Source organism: Bombus pyrosoma, linkage group LG11 (genome assembly GCF_014825855.1).
Source record: "Bombus pyrosoma isolate SC7728 linkage group LG11, ASM1482585v1, whole genome shotgun sequence".
Taxonomy (NCBI): domain Eukaryota; kingdom Metazoa; phylum Arthropoda; class Insecta; order Hymenoptera; family Apidae; genus Bombus; species Bombus pyrosoma.
Genome location: NC_057780.1, coordinates 13,851,984 through 13,873,124, shown reverse-complemented (window position 1 = coordinate 13,873,124; position 21,141 = coordinate 13,851,984). Strand labels below are relative to the sequence as shown.

The window sequence follows — 21,141 nt, the reverse complement described above, 5'->3', positions numbered from 1 at the left end:
AGAAATCCCAGTTTAGTCAGAACTCATCAAGATAATTCACCATCGCTTATCATTAACTGGTTCCACGACCGATGTCCATTACCATAAATATCAGATATGTAGATACGTTAAAACACGTTCGTAGTTGGTTTCGTGCTCGACACATTATGGAAATTGCGTTTCACTGCACTACGTGAATTTTATCGATCTTTTTACGTGATACTTTCTGATTTTTGACTTTACTTATTAAGGCGTCCTTTTATTTTAAATGAAACAAAGTGATATAATTACATGTATAACCGAAAGATTGGTATCTCGGGAGTGATTAAAACGATCCCTTTTAAAAATGATTACGATAAAGACGATTGTTTTTATGGGAGAATGCACTTGCTATAATGCACTCTTGAGAATGGTGGCGCGCCTTGCGAATGTATGTTCCGCCATCTGTTGGACAGATATGATTGTAGTTAATGAAGATTAATAATAAAATCATTTATCAACAATTAAATACATACCATACTAATGCATAACATAAAATTTGTATCAAATACATTAATGTAGAAAGAAAAATAAAATTCTTATCTATATATTTTATAAGATCAAATCGAAGAAATCCACGTGAATAAATATATGATTCGAGGAAAAAAATAATTTTTATCCATATATTTCATAAAAAAATTAAATATATTCTCAAAACTGCACTAATGTGAATCTACAGAATTTTTATGAAAGATTGCGAATATCTAATAAGTTGTGCAAAATGAAAAGATAAAATAAGTATCTGTATTATCGAATGACGATAAGATAGTTTCCCGTAAGAATTTTCCTAATCATCTGTGCTCCCATCACAGATCTATCGTTTAGATAGGGTAACAAATTATCAAAATCTATGAAAACAGTAGAAATGAAGAGATTTTTTTTACTTACATATGATTACATGTAAACCATAGTTGTGTTTATATTTGTTATAAATAAGGTAAAATTTACCCTATTCAATATATTTATGTACCTATGTTTCATCCTTTAATATATAATGCTTCATTAATTATGTAGTAGTTATCTATATTATCGACAGTGTATTTGCTTTTTTAAATCTTCATACTGTTTGCTGAGTAGATACATACATTTATTTACTTTGCTTTGCTTGGCTATACATTACTTTGTTCTACTGTCGGAGGTCTATTCAATCGTTTACTACAAGTAGTATAAATCAGTATTTAGTCAATCCTCGTTCTATCACGAGTCAGTTCATAATTTAATCAGATATAATTTCACTGCGATATAATTATAGATACACTCACAAAAATAAAGTAACACATTGAATATTTTGTTTAAAAGAATTTAAATATATCCAACAAAAAGTAAAAAACAGAATTTTTTTGTTTTCGTGGAAAAAGACAAATCTGGACTAGGATCGTTTTTGTTATGATTATAAACCCTTCAATTGCATACAGTCTGTCGCTTCCTCGTTTATTTATCTACTCATGTAGTGCGCGAAATAATAAATTTTTGCCCCGTCTTCTTTCTCACCACTGACCAGATGTCAACTGTCGTTAATTTACAGCTGTATAATACTGTCAAATTCGTAGATTTATCGCCATCCAACTCATAAATTCCGCTCTGAGACATTATGTGGACTTATCTTTCTGCCGTCGTATAGAATTATAGAAAATTCACAGCTGTTGAATCATTATGACGATTCGTTAGATCTTTTTGGGATTAAATGCAAAATAAAAGCATTGAATGTTTCCTTTATATGGCAAACACTTACAAAACCGTGTATTTAAGCTTTCAAATCTACAACTTTATTTAATTTATGTAATAAATCGTGTAATCAAAATTGTATCTATTAAGTGCCTTACAAATGAATACAAAGCAGCAAAAAATAGAATTAACGAGGAAACAAAATCTTTATCTGTTGATATCTTTATTAAATCCTTAATTTTTTGTCCAACTTTGAAGCTGATATAATAACTGATCTAAGACTTTTAAAAGAAAATTGTCATTTTGCTGATTAAAATTTACATACGTGATCATCCTGTATTTATTTTAAATCATACCATACTAAATTTATCATATAAATGGAATGAATAGAATGGTATATATATATATATAATATATTATATATATTATATTTATATATATATAAATAGAATATTTTATCATATAAGTGGAATTAGTTTTTGTAACAAGTATTTAACTCGTACAATACTTGTATCTTCCTAATTTATACAACACAACGAACTATCAACAAGTAACGAAGCTTATGTTGTAAAAGAACTTTCCGTATAAGGCTCATAAAGTTCGAAATAACCAGGAAGGAATTCATTAGGAGATAATTGAAAAGAATAACGGAAGTTGGAATGTATTGGACCATAAGAAGTGATTTCGGAGATAGCAAACAACGATTCGCGTCGTGGAAGATAGTAATATACGGTCTGTCGATACGTCGATCGAGATACCCGGATACCCGATAAATTCGGCGACGATAATTCGCGTATCTCTACTTTTATCAGTTTCGATGTCGTACCGTAAGCGGATATCGTAAATTCGTGAAGGTAAATCCCGTTTGCTTGTGTGCCACCATTTTATCACGCTATCGCTTTAATTATACCAACCACTATAGTTTCGCGTTCATCTTCCTCCATTTCGACACAATCGATCAAACAAAGAAGAAATCGGAAAAATTCATACAAAATTATTTATCAGTTGCACAGCATTAAAACAAGTTATTTATTAACGGTTAATACAGAAGGTTAAGAATGCAGATGGAAACGCATACGTGTGTTCCACAACCTCAACTACTCTGAATACATAATAAGATGACATCATGCCTGATCGATCATTGGGAATTTTTATTTGTTCACGAAATATTTCGTTCGATATTCGTTAGCGTCCCACGGTTGAAAAATACGCTGCCGTATGAGCAAAAATCCATTCCGTTAACTGTGTCACAATTAATATAGCACGGATGGTGTGCGTACGCGATATACAATTTTAAATAGTGAATTCGACGCTGTGTCACAGCAAGCATTTCGATGATTAATGCGCGCGGAAATTTCGAACCAATGACGAAACGCCGGCGAAACACAGCAGACGGTGAATCATGACGGTGCACGATTCGATAAATCACAGCTTTGCTCTCGCGCTATAATCCACGATTTTTCACTCGTTCTCAACAGCTTCTTCGTACACTGAAAAACGTAAAGAAACACGATGTCCTAATCTTATCGCCTGCTTCGATTACGATGATGTACTTGGAATATTTTAGTTTTTACGAGCAACGGTGAAAATTAATTCTATAATCGAAAGTCGAAATGAATATCCATGGTAACCCTGTTGTGTGCTTTTGATCATCTTCGATCGAATAGTGTTCTCTTATATTTTTAGAAAATTTGTTTAAATGTTTAGAAGGTTTTCCAGGAAAAATACAAATTCACTTTGAACAAAATTCATGAGTGAAATTTCGTTTAGGACGTAAATGGTGAAAGACGGACCAGTTGAATCAGCAATATCTGGTAGTTTGGAAAATTCGTAGTGAAAGTTAAGAAAGATTTAGCAAGAATTAAACTGTTTGCCGTCTATAATTTCATGCACCTCTTTTTTGAAAAACCGTTTTCATGTTTTTTGGTAATGAATTCCTTCAAATAGCTTCTAGAGTATTTTATTTTTTCATCTATGTATTTGGAATAAGTTTCGTAAAGACCACGATAGATAATAATAAGAGTCACGCTATATTTGGTGAACGAGACAGGCAGAGACGAACACTTTAGTCAGGATTCACAATTTCTTGGATATGCGAGATTCGCATAAAAAAAGAATAAATCTGTTTTATTAACGAATTTTTGACGTCTATCTACCTAATTGTAAGAGTATTTGTCCAGACATTGGATTATTTAATTGAGATTCATAATAAAAAGCCACGAACTTTTCGAGCAATTTAATATCTGAATAATTAAAAACGTATGCGTCAATAACCAAAGGAGATTAAAAGTAAAAAATTAGGAGAGAATTAAAAGCACGAGTAATAATAAAAGATAAAGATATCAATCATTAAAAGGAAACATTCAAAGTCTATAAAATACAATGAGATAGATTCTCGAAGCATCTGTGCCGGTAACGTGTATATTCCATTTCACTGTTTATTCTTTAACGTTTCATTAAGTGTAATGGCTTGCTTTCCATTACCGGCAAATGTACTTTCAGTCTCGTGGTCGGTTTGCCTGTTATCCGTGCACTTGGTAGTAATTGCTGGTGAGCCTAGCGAATGCACTTACCTTAAATGACGATCAGAAGATACAAAACGGCACTGTTTGCTTAACTTTAACGTGTCCCGTATTCAGGAGAAAAAAACAAGCATTTTAACAAAACTTTAGATCCACGAGAAGAGAAATTAGGAAAATTAGAATATTTAATCAGTTATTATACAACACATTAATAAAAAATTCCCTTCCAATCTTGCTAAATATACAATAAAACTTGACGTCATCAAGGAACGCTACGAATTTTCTGAAGTATTGCGATAAATTATTTCCGAAGCATGAAGGTAAAAATATTCAGTAATCATTACTCAATAATGATATCTTGGTGGGAACACGAACTCAAAATATATTTAAACGCCTGAGTATGTGTATGTATATAGATATATGTATATGTATATGTATATATGTATATATTTATAATCGCGTTCATCATAAAAGTACAATAATAGCTTTATATCAAATCACGAGGAGAAATTCAATATTCACACGGTAGGCGCGGACAATTAGCTCTTAAAGGTACCGATTTACCGAGGACTCTTTTCGTATGTTCTTTTTGCATATTTTCTTCTCTCTTCCTCACTCTCTTTCACACTCTCGTGCTCTCTTTTTCTTTTTATTAAAAAAAAAGCTTTTTGTGTGTGATACATCAACGAGTATGGTCTCTTTTCCTTATCATTCTTCCTCTCTCATTCTTCCACTCTCTTTTTTTATTGCAATAACGAATAAAACAAACGGCGCTAGAGCAACGCGGAAAATGTATAATAGAATACTATATAAACAAAGAAAAAATACATAGACAATGCAGCAATAACAACAGTTACAAAAGAAACGCAATTGGCTGTTTCGTTCACGACGGAATGACTGATACACATGCTGGATCACAAAGAAATCTGAGTTCACATGCTTCTGACACAGGATGTCAAGTCTGTTCATTGCACGAGAACAAAGTCATGTAAACCCTTCTTTTTTCTGATACAGAGAAACAAATTCCCTTATTCTTCTGTTTCATTCATAATTTTTCCTATTTACTTCTTTCGCCTCCCCCTTTTGGTCAACCTGCTATCCTTCAACATTCATACTCACATTATCCAATGAAACATTTTCTCGTAACCTATTTTAATCTGTTAACCAGATCACACCCAATAATCTTAAAGTTAGAAGTTAATAAAAATTTTCAAATAGCTTGATTTTAATCTTCAGTGGCTATCGTGAGTGAAACTTCAAACCATGTAAATACTATTACAATGTTATTATTTGTAATCACCGTGAACAATCATTTTTCTACTTTTCACCTAATATTTAATTCAGTTAAATTCAACTTTATTCACTTTTTAATCCAGGAGAAATATGCTGCAAATAACTTTCTGCGAATATCTATGATAGCCTTCAAAGATTAATTATCTCAAATATAGATATACAATTTATTTTCAGTGGGAATGAAATACGGTATTAAAATATATTCATTCAAATAAGGAGATCGTTGTCTTCAAAGTTAGGAATCTAAGTGATCTCGGTTAACAGGTTAAGATGCTTCGGATTACATTTATCTCCTAATTGAAATCAATACGCAGTGCCCTTCACCATGTAACATGAAAAATCATCAGAAATATTATAAGAACAGAATAAAAACAAAAAAGTTATACCAGTGAGACTCGTAAAAATATTTATAATTAAATACAAGAACGAGTCAGTTGCACAGTATACGCACCGTATTCATCTTCGATAGCTCGTTTAAGTACGATACTTGTTCGATTTCGATTCACAAGCTTATTTCCACCTAGGGTGCGACGTGACGGTCAGGATAGTAGGCACTAAAAAAGGGCAGACGAAACGGTGCTGTGTCAACGGCGTTGTAAATCAGGCACTTCATAATGTCCGTCGCCCTTTTCGTGTCGTTCGTCTACGAACCATTGAGTACATCCGGCTTTTTAAAAAGTTAATTCGCCGTTTATACACTCGTGGCGCTGTTGTGCACTCGACAAAATCAGCGATGCGCCTGACCGTTCAAAAAAATATACCTAAACACCTTGTTCACCGCCATTCACACAACCGCACTGTCAATTTTATTATATAGCGAACAACAGTCACACTTTCTTCGTACAGTGTGCCAAAAAAAAAAAAAAGTGAAATGTGTCTTTACTATCACGTTTCGAACGAATTTCTCTTGTCCCTTTCGTCATTCTTCCGCCATTTTGTCCATTCGAATTTGTATACTCTTCTATTTTTTTCTCTTTATCACTCGTTTCTTCTCCTCTTCCTTCGATACATATTACATTATTTTGTTCTTGTTACTTTGTTGCATGTTTCTTTTGTCTCGGATCACTTCGAACGATCTTAACACGCAGTTCTTTTGAATCTTGATCGTCACAGATTTTTAATAACCAACACGTAAGTAAGTTATTGGTTTATTCGTGATCTTGAGACTGAATGACCTTCTTCCAATAGGTCGTGGTGGCTGGTTTGGTTGGATCGGCGAGGTTAGTTGGATTTAGGTCATTAGCTCCGTCGTGTCGTCCGCGTATACATCGTCCGGAGGTTCCACCCTCACAGCTAGCTGCGTGTAACCCTTGTTCGTTTCTCTCCTTCCTGACATTGCCTGCAAATTGAAGAGCATATCTAAAATTTCGGTTCTCTGATGGCAAAACGGATAATAATATTTTAAATGTAAGATTGAAATCGTTTATTAATTTGTTTGTTTTCGATTTCTGTCTGCTCTCCAATACAGCAAGAGTTGGTTTTATAACGTATTTTTAAGAACTATAAAATAGCATATGATTAATACTTTGGATGCTTTTTGAAAATTAATTGGTTTAAACGATCGATTTAATGGAAAGTCAGTATTTAGTCAAGAATTAAGAATGAAAATAATATAATAGATAGATTAATTGTATAAAGAGATAGATTTGAACTTTCACATAACATAAATCAGGTACATACCTGAAGAGCGATGAATATGGTAGCGAACAGAGCAACAGATATGAGACAAATGGCGACAGCTATAGTCGTAGTCGCTGTTATCGCTAGCGAAGCTGAATCGTTTTTATCGGTCGTTCCTTCGTAGTTTGCATACACTTCAGAAATAGCTGTGTCAGCCGAGGCAAATTCTGTTCCTGGCACTCTTCTTTTACCAGCTGGTGAGCTGTTCCTGCAGCCACCTGTATTAACGTTTAGAAAAACATTGGTTAACTGATTAACGCTGATTAATTCCATATTGAGCGAAATAAAATTCTATAAAACAATTCAAAATTGAATTCGATTTTTTAATAATTCCTTACCACAATTGTACTAGGCTATTATTAATATTTAAATGCGTACATTCGTGGAATTTTTTTCTGATTTCGAAATTATATTCGTGAATTTAATTTTTCTTAGAAAATTTATGTTCTCAAGTTATTTAATATTCCTCAGTCCAATAATGACCAATTTCTCTTACCAGTTTCCGGATCACAAAGACAACACTCTTCAGCCAGCGCCCCCTTCTCGTTACCCGTGCAGCAAGGAACGCACTGATTGTTCAACTTATCCAGATGCAATGGTGGCGAACAGGCCGCGCAACTAAATTTTCCTGGACCAGTACATCTTCGACAATCGGAATGGCAATTTTTACAGAGCTGCGTCAGGGGATCGTAGTACTGCGCTCCAAGACATTCCATGCAGAGGCCACCCTCTAGCATCGAATGGGGTGGGCAAGAAGTACATTCCATCGGCCCTTCTCCTGCAATGCATTCACGCGTTAATCCTTTTCACACAGACACACTTATATGAGATATACTACTGCTCATAAGTATGCAGACATTTTAACTGATTTATAATAATACATAGTACACGTACATTGGCAAAGTACATAAATTAGTGAGAAATGAATGGCTAAAAATAATATCCAACTATAGAATACAGTATTTATATAACAGTTAACAATTTTTAACTTATAAAAACTTCTTAAAAAATTCACTTCTAAGTGCAGTTTAAAAATTACGATAAAAATTGATATACTTTTCTTAATTTTTGCTTTTTATCAATTTTCACGAAAATTTACATATATAAATTTCAATTGTTTAATATACAAAATTAACCGTGATACTGTATCTCATGAGAATTTTTTTGTCATGTTTGAAAAAACCGAAACACGCTGGTATTTCTCTTATATACCTTTGCAGGTACGACAGTAATGGTGACACTTCTGGCAGCCGAAGTTAGATTTGAAGAATCCTTCGGGACACTCCGGATGACACTCGCCCGCTGCTAGTTGCCAACCACGAGGGCAGGTCACGCATTGATCTCTTCTGGGTCCAGAACACGTTTTGCACGACAGGTAGCATTTCGCGCACTGACCTCGATCACTATAATATCTGCGTTGAAACAAGATTTTTCGTTTCATGCATTTATCGACGTTCGTGTTATATAAAATCGTAGAAGTTTTTAGAATTTTAGATTTCTCTGTAAGGAAGGGGTTGAAATATTTCAAGTTCTATAACAATTTAGTAAAAACGTTTTAGGTTTGATAGATCATCTCTCAGTTGCTAATTCCTTATCCAAAAACTAATATATAACAAAATAAAAACTCAATGAATAGACAAGAAACGAAAAGTAAAAGAAAAAAGGAAAAATATTTGATTTTTCTAAAGCAAACTTACCCCTGAGCACAAGAGGACCTGCACTCTCCACTCTGGAGTTGCAATCCATCTTGACAGGCAGTGCAGTTCAGTCGAGACACGCACGTTTTGCAAGTATGCAAACAAGGTACGCAGACGGGTCTAGAGGGCTGCGCCATTGAATAATAACCATCGTCGCACTGATACACACAGCGTTTCCCTTGAAGGAGCAGCGATGTTTGACAGGAGACGCAATGATCTTCACCAGGTCCAGCGCAAGTTTTACACGAAGTATGGCACTGCTTGCAGTGGCCATTTTCGTAATATTCCGATGTATCGCAACGATCACGATGTTCAGGAGCGCAGAGGCTTTCTTCGTTCAAGCTCCAGCCTTCGTTGCAGCTTGTGCAGATTGACATGGAGCAGGTAGCACATCCGGGTGGACATGGAACGCATTCGCGACGCTTTTTGTCCGCTCCATAACCCGCTGGACAAGACGCTCGACATGATCCTGGGATTTGTAAAATTCATTTTAAATTAAAGCTTAAATTTTACCGTTGACTTATAGCTGACTATAATATTAGGTAGAATAATAAATTCATTAGAGTTCTTTTAAAAGAGCACGTCAAGTGTTTATTGCTTTCATATAAAATCTATTTATCTTATTTTATGGTTCAATAATATCAGTTAAAAGTTAAGGGTTGATTTAATACTTAATTGTGGTTTGATTAATTTATCGAGATGAAAGATACAATTTTTTGCATTCAATTTTGTTCTCAATTTTTATTTGGACCAATTAGTTATTAGAAAACATAACAACAAATTCCACCACGACTACTCTTTATTTTTATTTCATTCAAACAGAATAGCTAATGAAGAACGAATCGATGAAACTTAAAAGCATGATTTATTCGAAACACTGAGCCTCTTACGGATACCTAGCTACCAAGAGAAATAGGTTTCTAGGTTATCGGTTACACCCGAGTGTCGTTTTTAAGGATTAACGTCCGGACGACTACGTACCGTTCAGAGAAAACAATCCGGGTCGACAGGAGATGCATTGGTTCTCCGCGGTGCCATTGCAAGTTTCACACGTGGAATGACACGGTGCACAGTTGTAATCTTGTGTTTCGTAGGTGTACAGGGGACAGGCTGCATAACACTTGTTTTCGTACATAACAAGGTGATGCTCGCAACTGGTGCATTTGTCCGGTCTGTCCTGGCAACTGGCGCAATTCGCCTCGCAGGGTACGCATGTACTGTTCTCTGTATCTGAAAATATCCGATCACTATTCATTTAGATTGTTTTTGTTATAACTTTTTGTCATTTAATATATTTGTTGCGGGTAACGCACATGGTGCTTCCATTCAATCTTTTGTATTTCCTGCCAATGCATAAACAGCGCCTATAGTCTATTGGTTAGACCTTCCAAGTAGAATAATTTTACTTGAATAGACTATATGCATCAAATCTTTTGTAGTTCATCCGAACCAATTTTAATTAACAAAAAAAAAAAAAAAAAAAAAAAAAAAAAAAAAAAAAAAAAAAAAAAAAAAAGAAGAAGAAGAAGAAAGAAATGGATCAAGTTAATTTTAATTCAAATTCAACGGAAATTATTCCTCGTACTTTAGTATTTATGAGATCTTTCACTTTATCTTCTATTTCTGTTATTAATTTTAATTCGAGAAAATTTAGAAACAATTCAAGAAGTTAGTTTCAATTGAATAAACTGAAACTATTTTACTAAATTTTCTACTTTAGTTATTATTTTACTTTACCAAATCGGTTTTATTTCACTGAAAGTACACTTACTCTCGTAATATCCTTCTGGACATTGCTGGAGACACACTGCTAGATCAGTAACTCGTAGATGAGCAGGTGCGCAAGAGAGACAAGAATCCTGGCCAGCCCCAGCACAGATTTCGCAGGATTCATGGCAAGGCCAACAGACGCCACCTTGATTTGGAAAACTTCTCGGCGGACATCGACTCACGCACGTACTGTAATAATGATTGTTCAAAACAAAAATTCTCTCTAATTACCACCTTACCGTCCTAAATGTTTTCATCTCTTCTTCTAAGTCGTATTCGAAGGCTAAGTAAGTACCTGTTAATTACATACTTTATTCGATTCGCCAAACGTATAGGTAAATCTTCCTTGTAAAAAAGCAAACAAACGGTGTTTGAAAATTAGATATACAATGCAAATATAAAGAAGTTAATACTGTTTCTACAAAACACAGATATACGAAGAGGTAATATAGGAAAAGTAAGAAAATTTTAACAACGTTGTATGTGTGCATTGTTTCGTTCTAGCGTACAGTTTTAAAAGTTCCTCTTTAAAATCTTATTTTTAAAACGGTGTAATATAGAAAAATTGCAGATTTTTACCGCTGCCTTTTTACGAAAGATACTTTTGCTTCTAATTGGAACGGCGAAACCCTTTGTTGGAAGTTTTTCAGCAGGACAAACGCGGAAAGATGTATGTAAAGTATAGAAAGAGGAAAATATCGAGCGTTATAATTGTAACACATGTAAAAACTCCTCTCGGCCAGCGACGGAACATTTTGCACAGAATATGTCGGAAATTAAACCTGTTTTGTATGACGTATTATTGTCAGTTATGTATTTTTAAAAAAATTATGTGATATTTGAAGTGTTTTTACTCATTAAACAAATAAATCTGAATATATTATTTTCAATTATTTATTTGAAAACATGTATACGAAACTTAAAATATATCTATTGAAAAACAAAAATAAATTTAAATTGAACCTTTCCACGCTCGTTATTTTATTTGCTATTAACTAATTTAAAACGTTGCTTTAAATGTCACCAGATAAAATGATTTTAAAAACCTTGCAGGTCATTTCTTCGGTGTAGATCTGATGCTACTTCAAAAAATGTTGGCATAAAGTGCAATGCTCATTTACAATGCGATCCACCCGAAAAATCATGAATATGTACCTACGTTACCTAATAATCATCGTGGAAGCTTAAAATCTCAAATAATAATCCTTAAATTTTCTAATAACTTCCTACAACATTTAGAGTTTATATTATCTTCTATCTTTATCTGTTAATACTTATAAACAAAAGACGTATTTGTGTTAAAATGAGTATATTACAATAAATAGCATGCAAAAGAAAGAAAGTAACACAAAGCAAGTAAAAACACAAAGAGCTCGCTTACTTATCCAACCGGTAATTCTTGCAAGCAATGCACTGCGTAGGTCCTTTTCCATAACATCCCTGAGAATCACATTGAGGATCACAGTCATGAAGAATCTTTCTAGTAGTGTCCAGCGAGTCATCTCCGACTTGAGACGAAGAAGATGGCGAATCGAAAGAAGATGACGTATCTCCAGGAAGTCGATTGGTCAGGATTGGCGCTGAAGAACCATCTAAAGTTGCCACTGATGCCTGGACATTGGATGCAGCTCCGACATAGGGGTAGCCCTGGTAGCCCTGAAAGGTAGACGAAGGAAAGAAGTCGACGTCGCCGCGATGGCCCAGCGCTAGCGGATCATCGTCTACAGGAAATGGATAATGCGCGGAGGCGTACGAAGAATGCGCTTGTACCGGGTTAAATTGTCGTGTCCGTATCCTGATCGGGTTGGTCGCGGTTCCGTAGAAGATCAACTGCCATTTCTTCAGAATCCCTGTAACAGTAAAGATTATAATTATAATATTCAATAATAAAGTCGATTTTTGTCATGATTGCAGATTAGAAAAATTTAATTTTGTTATGTATGGTATTGCAAATCTGAATAATCAAGTTATGGTTATTAATAGTATTTTTCATTTCCATATCCTTCTCTCATTAAAAAAATATTTCTGTTAAAAAATTTCTCCACTAGTTAGATATATCTATCCTTAAATCTAATTGTCCGATGATAGCACGAGTGACGCGATTCCTGAAAAAATAAACATTAAATTAAATAAAAGAATATCTTCTGTTTATCGTAACTCTTAGATAAAAACAGTTGCCATCTGTTAAATATTTTATAATAAAATATAATTTGATAAAGAACGTTTAGTAAAAAAAAGTTACACTAATATTTATAGTGCATAAATTTTAAACTTCCTTTTATAATTATTAACTGTATTTTTTTATAAAACTATATGTTTAACGTTTATTGTTATAAAAAGTTTAATATATTCTTCATTATATTTTAATTTCAATATATTTTCGAAATTATGAAAATGTGGCAAAATATAATTGAATAATATGGCAAAAAATGAAATTATAATTTATAGAAATTGAAATGCATGATTAGACAAGAATTCTCATTTTAATTTATATCAACATTTTAACCCTCCAAATGAGAATCTTGTTCAAACATATGGATCAAATGATGAAACCATCAGGCCTATAAACACCAATTTATGATATAAATTCGCATAGCACTTTAATCTTGAAGCGATACGGTTACTTGCCTGGAGAATTCACGTGCCGATTTCCTGCATTAATGATCTGCAGGGTCCATCGGCCGTCCGCCTTCTCACTCCAGAAATGTACGCTGAGGAAAGGCCAGTCATCGAAGCTGGAACTAAGAACATCTCGTGGTCTCTCAAACAATAATGTCGACGTAGTACCCATTGGAGAGGTCAGCAGTAATCTCAAATTTCCACGTGGGAAGAACCTCAAAGACACCTGATCGAAAATTATTAGATATTATCTTTCCAAAGTACTAAAGTATAAAATACAGTATAAACACCGTTAATTCTATGTAAATCCTTTGCATTACATTTATGCTTTACATTTAGAAAGATATTAAACATATATATATCCAATTATATATACATGTAATAAGAATGTTCATCTGAAATAACTTATTACGTGTTGAATTTAACAAAATCATGTTTGAAATAAAATTTGTTGTATTCGAGGCGCCTGATCAGGTGGATATATATAGTTGAATAATTTAATTTTGATCTTTTTATCCCTTGTATTTTCCGCGATATTCCACAAAATCGTAAACTTAGCAGATATTTTGACTTTTAATGTACGAAAGACAAGGATAGTCAGGAAGCGATATTTTTGTATTTACGTTGTTTTTGTCCCAGGTTGGTCGAATATAATAAATTTTATTTCCAATATTTTTTGAAAAAGTTAATAGGTAACGAGTTATTTCAGGTGGTTATTTTCACTGACTCACCCAATTAGATATTCGCGGAATGCGGAATTATCGAACCAAATTGAATAGTGCAGATTTCGCACGGGGAAAAATAATTTTTTAAAATAATGTTTGCGCGTATGATTCGTTCGGAAATGAGAATATTCTCGTCATACATTATTTTCTGCGTAAGAATACCGTTCAACTCGGTTGAATACATTTTTAATGGTACAATCATTTAAATTCGCGTGTTACGAATAGTACGAACATTTGCGAGTTTCCGGCCATAGACACGACGAATTCACGGTATCATTAAAATGTAAATTTTTTTTAAAGCCGTTTTATGAATCATAAGCCAGAACAAAATATACATTTACATATACATAAAGTGAAAATAAATGTTATTATAAACGTTCTTGCATTTTCTCTTCCTTCCGTCAGATTTTTGCATACAATCGCTTTATGCTCTTTTTTTGTCTAATCGTTTGTTTCCTTATCCTGAAATGTATCGCCCCATAAAAGAAGAATTTTTATTCATGTATACATAGAGAATTATAAGCATGGGTATAACATTATCTTGTTAATAAAAATGTAAGACAAAATTCTCATTCTCCTTTTCCATGCATAGCTTGTTAATGAAAATATAAGACAATAATCTCCCTCTTTTTTTATATGCATTAATTTAATACGTTTATTTCCTGAATCTTTGGTGTACCCATTGAAAATATTCAATTCGTTTGTGATATATTCGTAAGTGTCTATGATGCGAAATTTTAACGGCTGTGTATAGACATCGGTAATTGTGCAAGATACAGCGAGAGTGCGATAATGAGTGATTATAGCCATCGTTAATATTGAACAAGCGCGCGGATAACTAGAATCGCCATTAATAAACGATAAGCTTCAAAATATCTTATTCTATCGTTTCTGTCAAGTTTCTTACCTTGCACTGTACGTGTTCTAGGAACCGAACCTCGTTCAAAGAGCCAGCGCATCCAGTTACATCCATATACACACTGAGCGTATACCCATAGGTTGGATCGATACGCCTTTCCTCGTTGATCTCATCGGACTTGCAGATATGTTGAGGCGGCACGTTGGTCCACTGCTCGGCCAGGTTCACCATTGCCCCGGCGTCCATGAGCCCGTAACCGAATTTGTGGGAGACCTTTCTCTTCACTCCATTCAAGATCCAACCTGGTTCCTTTTCGAGTGGTCCTGATCTCGAGGTGAGTACTACCAGGTATTGCATATCCCTCCACGTGAGGCTTGGGTTCGCCTCGAGTGCTAGAGCAGCGATACCAGCAGCCAATGGAGCCGAGGCGGATGTTCCTGTGTGCTCCACCGTGCAGATATGATCTGGTCTCAGTTTCGCGTCCATGTCTACCGTAGCAACGCTTTTGTCGTTGCCTGGTGTACCAGAGGAGTAAGTTGAAGCGAGCGTTGAGCTGCATTCTTCGAGGTACCATGGTTTGTAGCCACCCTGAGTCGCGCTGGAAATGGAGAGGGTGAAGATGCTGTTCGTGTAACCGTCGCAGTTGCAGGAATCCGTGTGCCGACCACCGTTACCTGACGCCCAGACGAAGATGGAACCTTTACCTTTGCGACCCTGTTGACATTGTTTTTAATGATTTTTTAGGCTTTGGGGTTTGGGCTATGTGGTGACGCATTTACTCTTAAATACATGGCGTTGCTGTTTGGAAATACAATGCACTCTTTGTATATATAAAGTACATATCATTATAAATCGTTATTGTAACATTTGTTATATTATAACATACTCTGTATGCTATATCATAAATGCATGGTGTTGATACTTGGAACCATATTATACAAAGTATATAAAGTGTATTATACTTCCAAATGGGAACACCATGGATTAACACACTATCACAGAATCCAGATTGAAGAAATATACAGAGAGAAGCATAGCTGAGGCAATAATTAGAAGAACCATATAAATAATTTTTTATTGTCGATTTACTCAATTATGTTCTCATTTGTAGAGAAATGTTCTCTTTTTCCGCGTCATTCCGGAAGAAACTGTACTATCATTAGCCGGTTTTTCTACGTATACATTTAATTCGTATGTGGTAGATGAAGTATTAAAGAATTACAGTGAAGGCAACTTACGCTGGTGACACCATAAATGAACGCTCTCCTGGCAAGAGGGCCTGGGCCATCGACAGTTTTGCCATCGTCTTCAGGGCCCCAAGAAGCGCTGTATATGTCGATATGATCAGGATTCAATCCCAGCGCTCTGGCTTCGACGGCATCGTTTACCGGGCCATCGAGCATTCGCACGCCTGAGAACATAGATGGTATGTGCGTTAAGCTGCATCTACACGATATAGCGAGACATTGCTATATATCATGTCACTATAGCTCGTTAAACTGCATCTACGCTATATAGCAATGTTACATAATATTCCCTTTTTTTGTTTCCATAACATGTCATATAATGTTGCCATATGACGTGTTTTGTTATAGGTATATACAGTGTGAACGTAGTTTTAGATAGCTCTCCTTCTCGTTACCCCTCAAGTTCACCGATTTCCATGGAATTCGCGCTTTCGACCCTCCATCCAAGAAACAAAACAGGCTAATCGGTAAGAAAGTAGAGACCCTATGGAATTCTAATTACGCTGTTCTCCCCCTCTTTTCTCTCTCTTCCTTTCTTCCTCTTCTAGTTTAATCATTAAATTCCATCGGAAGGAAAACTGGTCTCTCCGATGCCGTTGCGCTGTTATACATTATTCTGAACGCGTTAAATCGAACACGGAGCTGTTGACATGCATTTTAATGGAAACGGGCCGATAATGTTATCGGAACTCGATATTCTCTCGAGATGAAACGACTTATAACTAGCGACGGACTTAAATCGCGAGAAGATTTGAATGTTGACATTATAGTAATGAGTTCGATAGGATTGTAGCGTTTTTATTATAAACTTCCATGAAATAATGAAACGTATTCGTTTACAAAACTTACTCGAAAGACATAGACGGGAAATGAAGCATTCTAGAAACCTGTGAAAGCTATCCGAAGAAAATCATTCACTACAGAAAAAAGCGAACAATTCTTCTAAGAAAGACTTGTGACGTTTTAGAGGGCGAAAAGTTTAATCTCCAAATTGTTGCTCTGGAAAAATGGAAAATGTGAACCATGGTGTTATTCTCCTGTAGTCTTCGAATAGAAAAATCCTAGTCGATTTTATTTTTTATTAGCGTTATCATGTAATACTATGATACTATGAAACTGTATTTGATTTGTATTTATAAGTATACATATTGAACTTGATTTATCTATTTTAAGTCCATTACTATTTATAACGATAATAGCGTGTCGATATCGGTGTATGAGTAACGTTTAAGTAATCGTCGTGGGATGTGGAAGAAGGAAGTAAATTGAATGCAAAATGCGCGAATTGGTGATAAGAATGTTCGCAACAAGCCAATGGAGATGTGATTGTTTGAACGCGATTAAGCGGTGTAAACGAGATCGTTGAGGATGAAATTTTCTCGCTCTCTTGGGAGTTAAAGAATATTAAAGTGAGACTTTGTAGATTAATCGAATAAAATACGTATCTGTGGCGTCCTTTATTGATTTGGGAATTATATAATAGAAAGGTCTTTTGAGATTAATTATTTTTTTATCATTTGTGAAATTGTTTTGTTGATTTTAACTCTTTGTGTATTCATAAATGCACTCTATATTTAATAAAAAAAACATTTTATAGGAATTGCATCATTAAGTCTAACAACAAAGGATCAACTTTTCAAAATCATTCTCTTCGCGAGGACAAGCTATATTATATGAGATTAATTAATAAATGTTGTAAAAAATAAATGAAAATTAATAACATATTAATAGAAAAAAAAAGAAAAGAAAATACACGCGAAACATACACTCAAGTTCAAGTTCAAAGAAAAAATCTATTTTGATCATGTGTTTGATTAATTTATTGGTTATTTAATCAATGGATTAAAAACGACAACAAAAATCACGGGGAACTGAATAGCTGGAGATTTTCGTTAGAATTGTTCTAGTTACAGAGAATTTAGAAAAATAGGTCAAGAAAGATTTTAATGAAATTAATCAGACATATTGTCCGGAAATTGGAGATTCTATTAGATGGAAATGTTACTGTTAGTTTATGTGTATTGGTGGACGCTATGGAGGCACAAAATTTATGTGCAGGAAATGTCTGCAAGGATGCGTGATGTTAATTTTGAAATGGACCCATTGTTCAGAGTTTCTAACAGATGATAGTTTCAAGTGTCAACACCCGGCAGACAGAATACCCGGAAATTGTTTTACGAGGAAAATGCGCCATATTCGGGCTACTGTTTTAGATTACATTGTATAAATAACTACATTGCAAAAAATTCTTCAGAGAATTAATACATTATAAATATTTATGGATGACAGTAAAATTAAAACTAAAAATAGAAACTAGAAGAATTATAATTAAACTGACATTTTCATGGTTTTATGAACACAACTAAAGCAAATATAAAATTCCAGGAAAACATTATTATGCTGCCTCCAATAGTTATGCAAATTGAAAATTGCACGCGATGATCCATAATCTGATTATAATTAACATCCGCGGAATAACGCATAATTATAATATTAATACCGTGCGTGAATTTGATTACACAAAATTGTTAAAGCATCTGTGTACTATGATATTTGCTTCATTAAACAAGTAACTTTTGTGCAGATCAGTATTCTTCAATACTATTATTTCATTATTTATTATGATATATATTATTCAATATTTTCTACGTTCCATAAAAAAATATCAGGTTATTTTATGAATGTTTCTCTCTTTTTTAGAACTAATACTCATTTATTGAGTATTCATTGCAATACGAGCATTCTTCTCCTTACAAACAGTTGAAATAAACCAATCCCTTCTTCACAATAGCTTTTTATTTGTTTACTAGTTTTCGAAATTCTATTTTTAATAAATATTTTTGTTTCCTTGTTGATTTTTTAAAATACCTGTATAGTAAAAGCTCGGTTATCAAAGGAACTCTCATCCCGAAAAAATCGAATCTTGATCGTGTTCTCTGAAAAAAAGACGCATCAATTTCCTCGCAGAATTTTCGTTTCCAAGCATGCAATCGCGTGCTTCGCGTACCATGGTGGGGGTAGCATTAGTTACGCTACGTCGCAATCTCCATTCAGTGCACATTTCTATTCGAAATTGTAGTGTCTTTTCATAATCTTCTGCGTTGTTCTATGTTTTATTGCTTTTTTAAATAAATTATTATTAAATAGATTAGTACTGGGCCGAAAAAGTTGTTAAATCCCGTTAAATAGAGACAGTTGTTAAATAGAGATGAAAGGAGGAATTTACCTAACAGAAAATATGAGGATGGCGTTTGTATCTCGGATTTAAGTTAATTAACATACAATATTCCATGGTTTTACGGAAAGGAATTCCCCTTACTAAAGTATGTATTTATTGGATTTACACATTCTTTTTATGTAAAATTTTATGCATTTTTATTGTCTCTGTATCTGACTTTATGCATTAAATACCGTTATAAAAGTATAAAGAAGTAATCATTTGTCGTTTGGCAAAGGATTAATCCATTTTATATTAAGTATTCTTCAATTTTCGAATATGTCGATATACGAACAATCTTTCCAGAACCAATTATGTTCGACAACCCAGGTTTCGCTGTATTATTTTTTATATAACTTTTTTATATAACTAGTATATCTATTGCTCGTGTTTATTCTTCGTCTTGACAAATGATAATTGTTTATATAAACGAATTTTAGAAACCAATGCAATAATATCCTTCGGTCGCGTGCTAAATCATATCCACGAAACCTAACCTAACTTAATTTCGTAATTCTCGATTCTGCAAACCGAAGTAAATACGATCATTTCCCAGAAATTTGTCAAACTTCATTTTCGCTATCCTTTCGAATTGGAACTCGAGAAAAACATCTCAGAAAAGAGAAAGAGATCGCAATTCGTATAGAATAACAGCGAAGTCGCATCTAATAAAGAGGATCGTGTATCCGAATGAAATTTAATTCGCTACAGTTGCGCTTTCATTCTGAAACGGAGTTCGCAGGAAGCTAGACGGTTATTTATAGCACGAAACTTTTACATCTTTTTTATCTCCTTTTTGAAGGTTTTCTGCGTCTTAAGAACGTCGTCGCGAATTTTTGCACAAATAGCTCGATTCTTCTCGCAATTTTAATCGATTCTATGATTATCTAAGTATGAAATTTATAGCTAATATACCTGATATAATTTTTTGTACTGGCATATCTTGTATTGTGTACTGAGAAAGATAGTTGTAAAATACGTTTTTCCCCATTTTTTTTTTTTTTTTTTATCATGTATGAAACTGTAGTTTAAAGCACAAGAATCTATATATCTTTTTGACCTAAATTTGTAATATTGTTACTAGTTGTCAGACTGTTTTATTAGATTATTAAGTGATTAATAACAAGGAGAAATTGATAAATTTTTACCTCCTATGCTTGCATTGTAGGCAACACCGACGCCGCAGTATTGGTTGAAGGCGACCGCAGCAACCTCACCAGCACAGCGTGTTCCGTGCTTGTTGTCACCGTTGTCTCTTGGCATTGGGTCATTGTCATTGTCATTGATATCTGTGCTAGCTTGGTGATCGTAATTCAAAGCCAGGTCCGGATGATTCGTCTGTATACCGTCGTCGAGGATCGACACAACCACACCTTTGCCAGTGTAACCCTTTTGCCATGCTGGACCAAGATTCATATCGTAACCGTCCTTAGCTCCACCGTTCTGGAATTAGTTCAGTATTATTTCTTGATTAACATTGAGTAGAGTGTAAACTATCAACGATACCATTATAAATGACATTATTCAGAAAATATATGTATACATGTTTGTTCCAATAAACCTAACGTACACGAGTAACAACTATTGAAGTTACTAGAAATTTAATCGACTATTGTTGGGAAACTAAAAAAAATTGTTAAGGTTAGTTAGAGCTATCAGAAAGAGTATATCTTCCTCTGCAAAATACTATTCGTTCCATTTCGATCCAACTTTCCGTTGCTGAGATATCATCGTTTGAAGAGAATCGAATTTTTCTGCCGCACATTCGTATCTTCTACTCGCGTCCCTGACCAATCACAACCTCGTTAATTGAGCGCTGGCCAGTGACA

General features: G+C 34.2%; 1 protein-coding gene across 2 annotated transcripts in view; it reads right to left on the bottom strand.

The window, feature by feature from the left end:
- Window positions 1–4,634: 4,634 nt before the first annotated feature.
- Window positions 4,635–21,141, bottom strand: part of LOC122573215 (furin-like protease 2) — a 427,801-nt gene continuing 411,294 nt past the window's right edge. The window contains exons 5-17 of one of the 2 annotated variants that reach the window (XM_043739298.1): window positions 20,461–20,755; window positions 16,087–16,259; window positions 14,897–15,562; window positions 13,274–13,490; window positions 12,416–12,495; window positions 12,027–12,301; window positions 10,647–10,834; window positions 9,857–10,105; window positions 8,876–9,344; window positions 8,391–8,590; window positions 7,675–7,956; window positions 7,179–7,396; window positions 4,635–6,837 (exon numbers count right to left, since the gene is read on the bottom strand). In XM_043739298.1, the coding sequence (XP_043595233.1) occupies window positions 6,730–6,837; window positions 7,179–7,396; window positions 7,675–7,956; window positions 8,391–8,590; window positions 8,876–9,344; window positions 9,857–10,105; window positions 10,647–10,834; window positions 12,027–12,301; window positions 12,416–12,495; window positions 13,274–13,490; window positions 14,897–15,562; window positions 16,087–16,259; window positions 20,461–20,755 (3,420 nt within the window). In that variant the 3' untranslated portion in view covers window positions 4,635–6,729. Of the gene's footprint in view, window positions 6,838–7,178; window positions 7,397–7,674; window positions 7,957–8,390; window positions 8,591–8,875; window positions 9,345–9,856; window positions 10,106–10,646; window positions 10,835–12,026; window positions 12,496–13,273; window positions 13,491–14,896; window positions 15,563–16,086; window positions 16,260–20,460; window positions 20,756–21,141 lie in introns of both variants that reach the window. The other variant, XM_043739297.1, reaches the window with a different exon arrangement.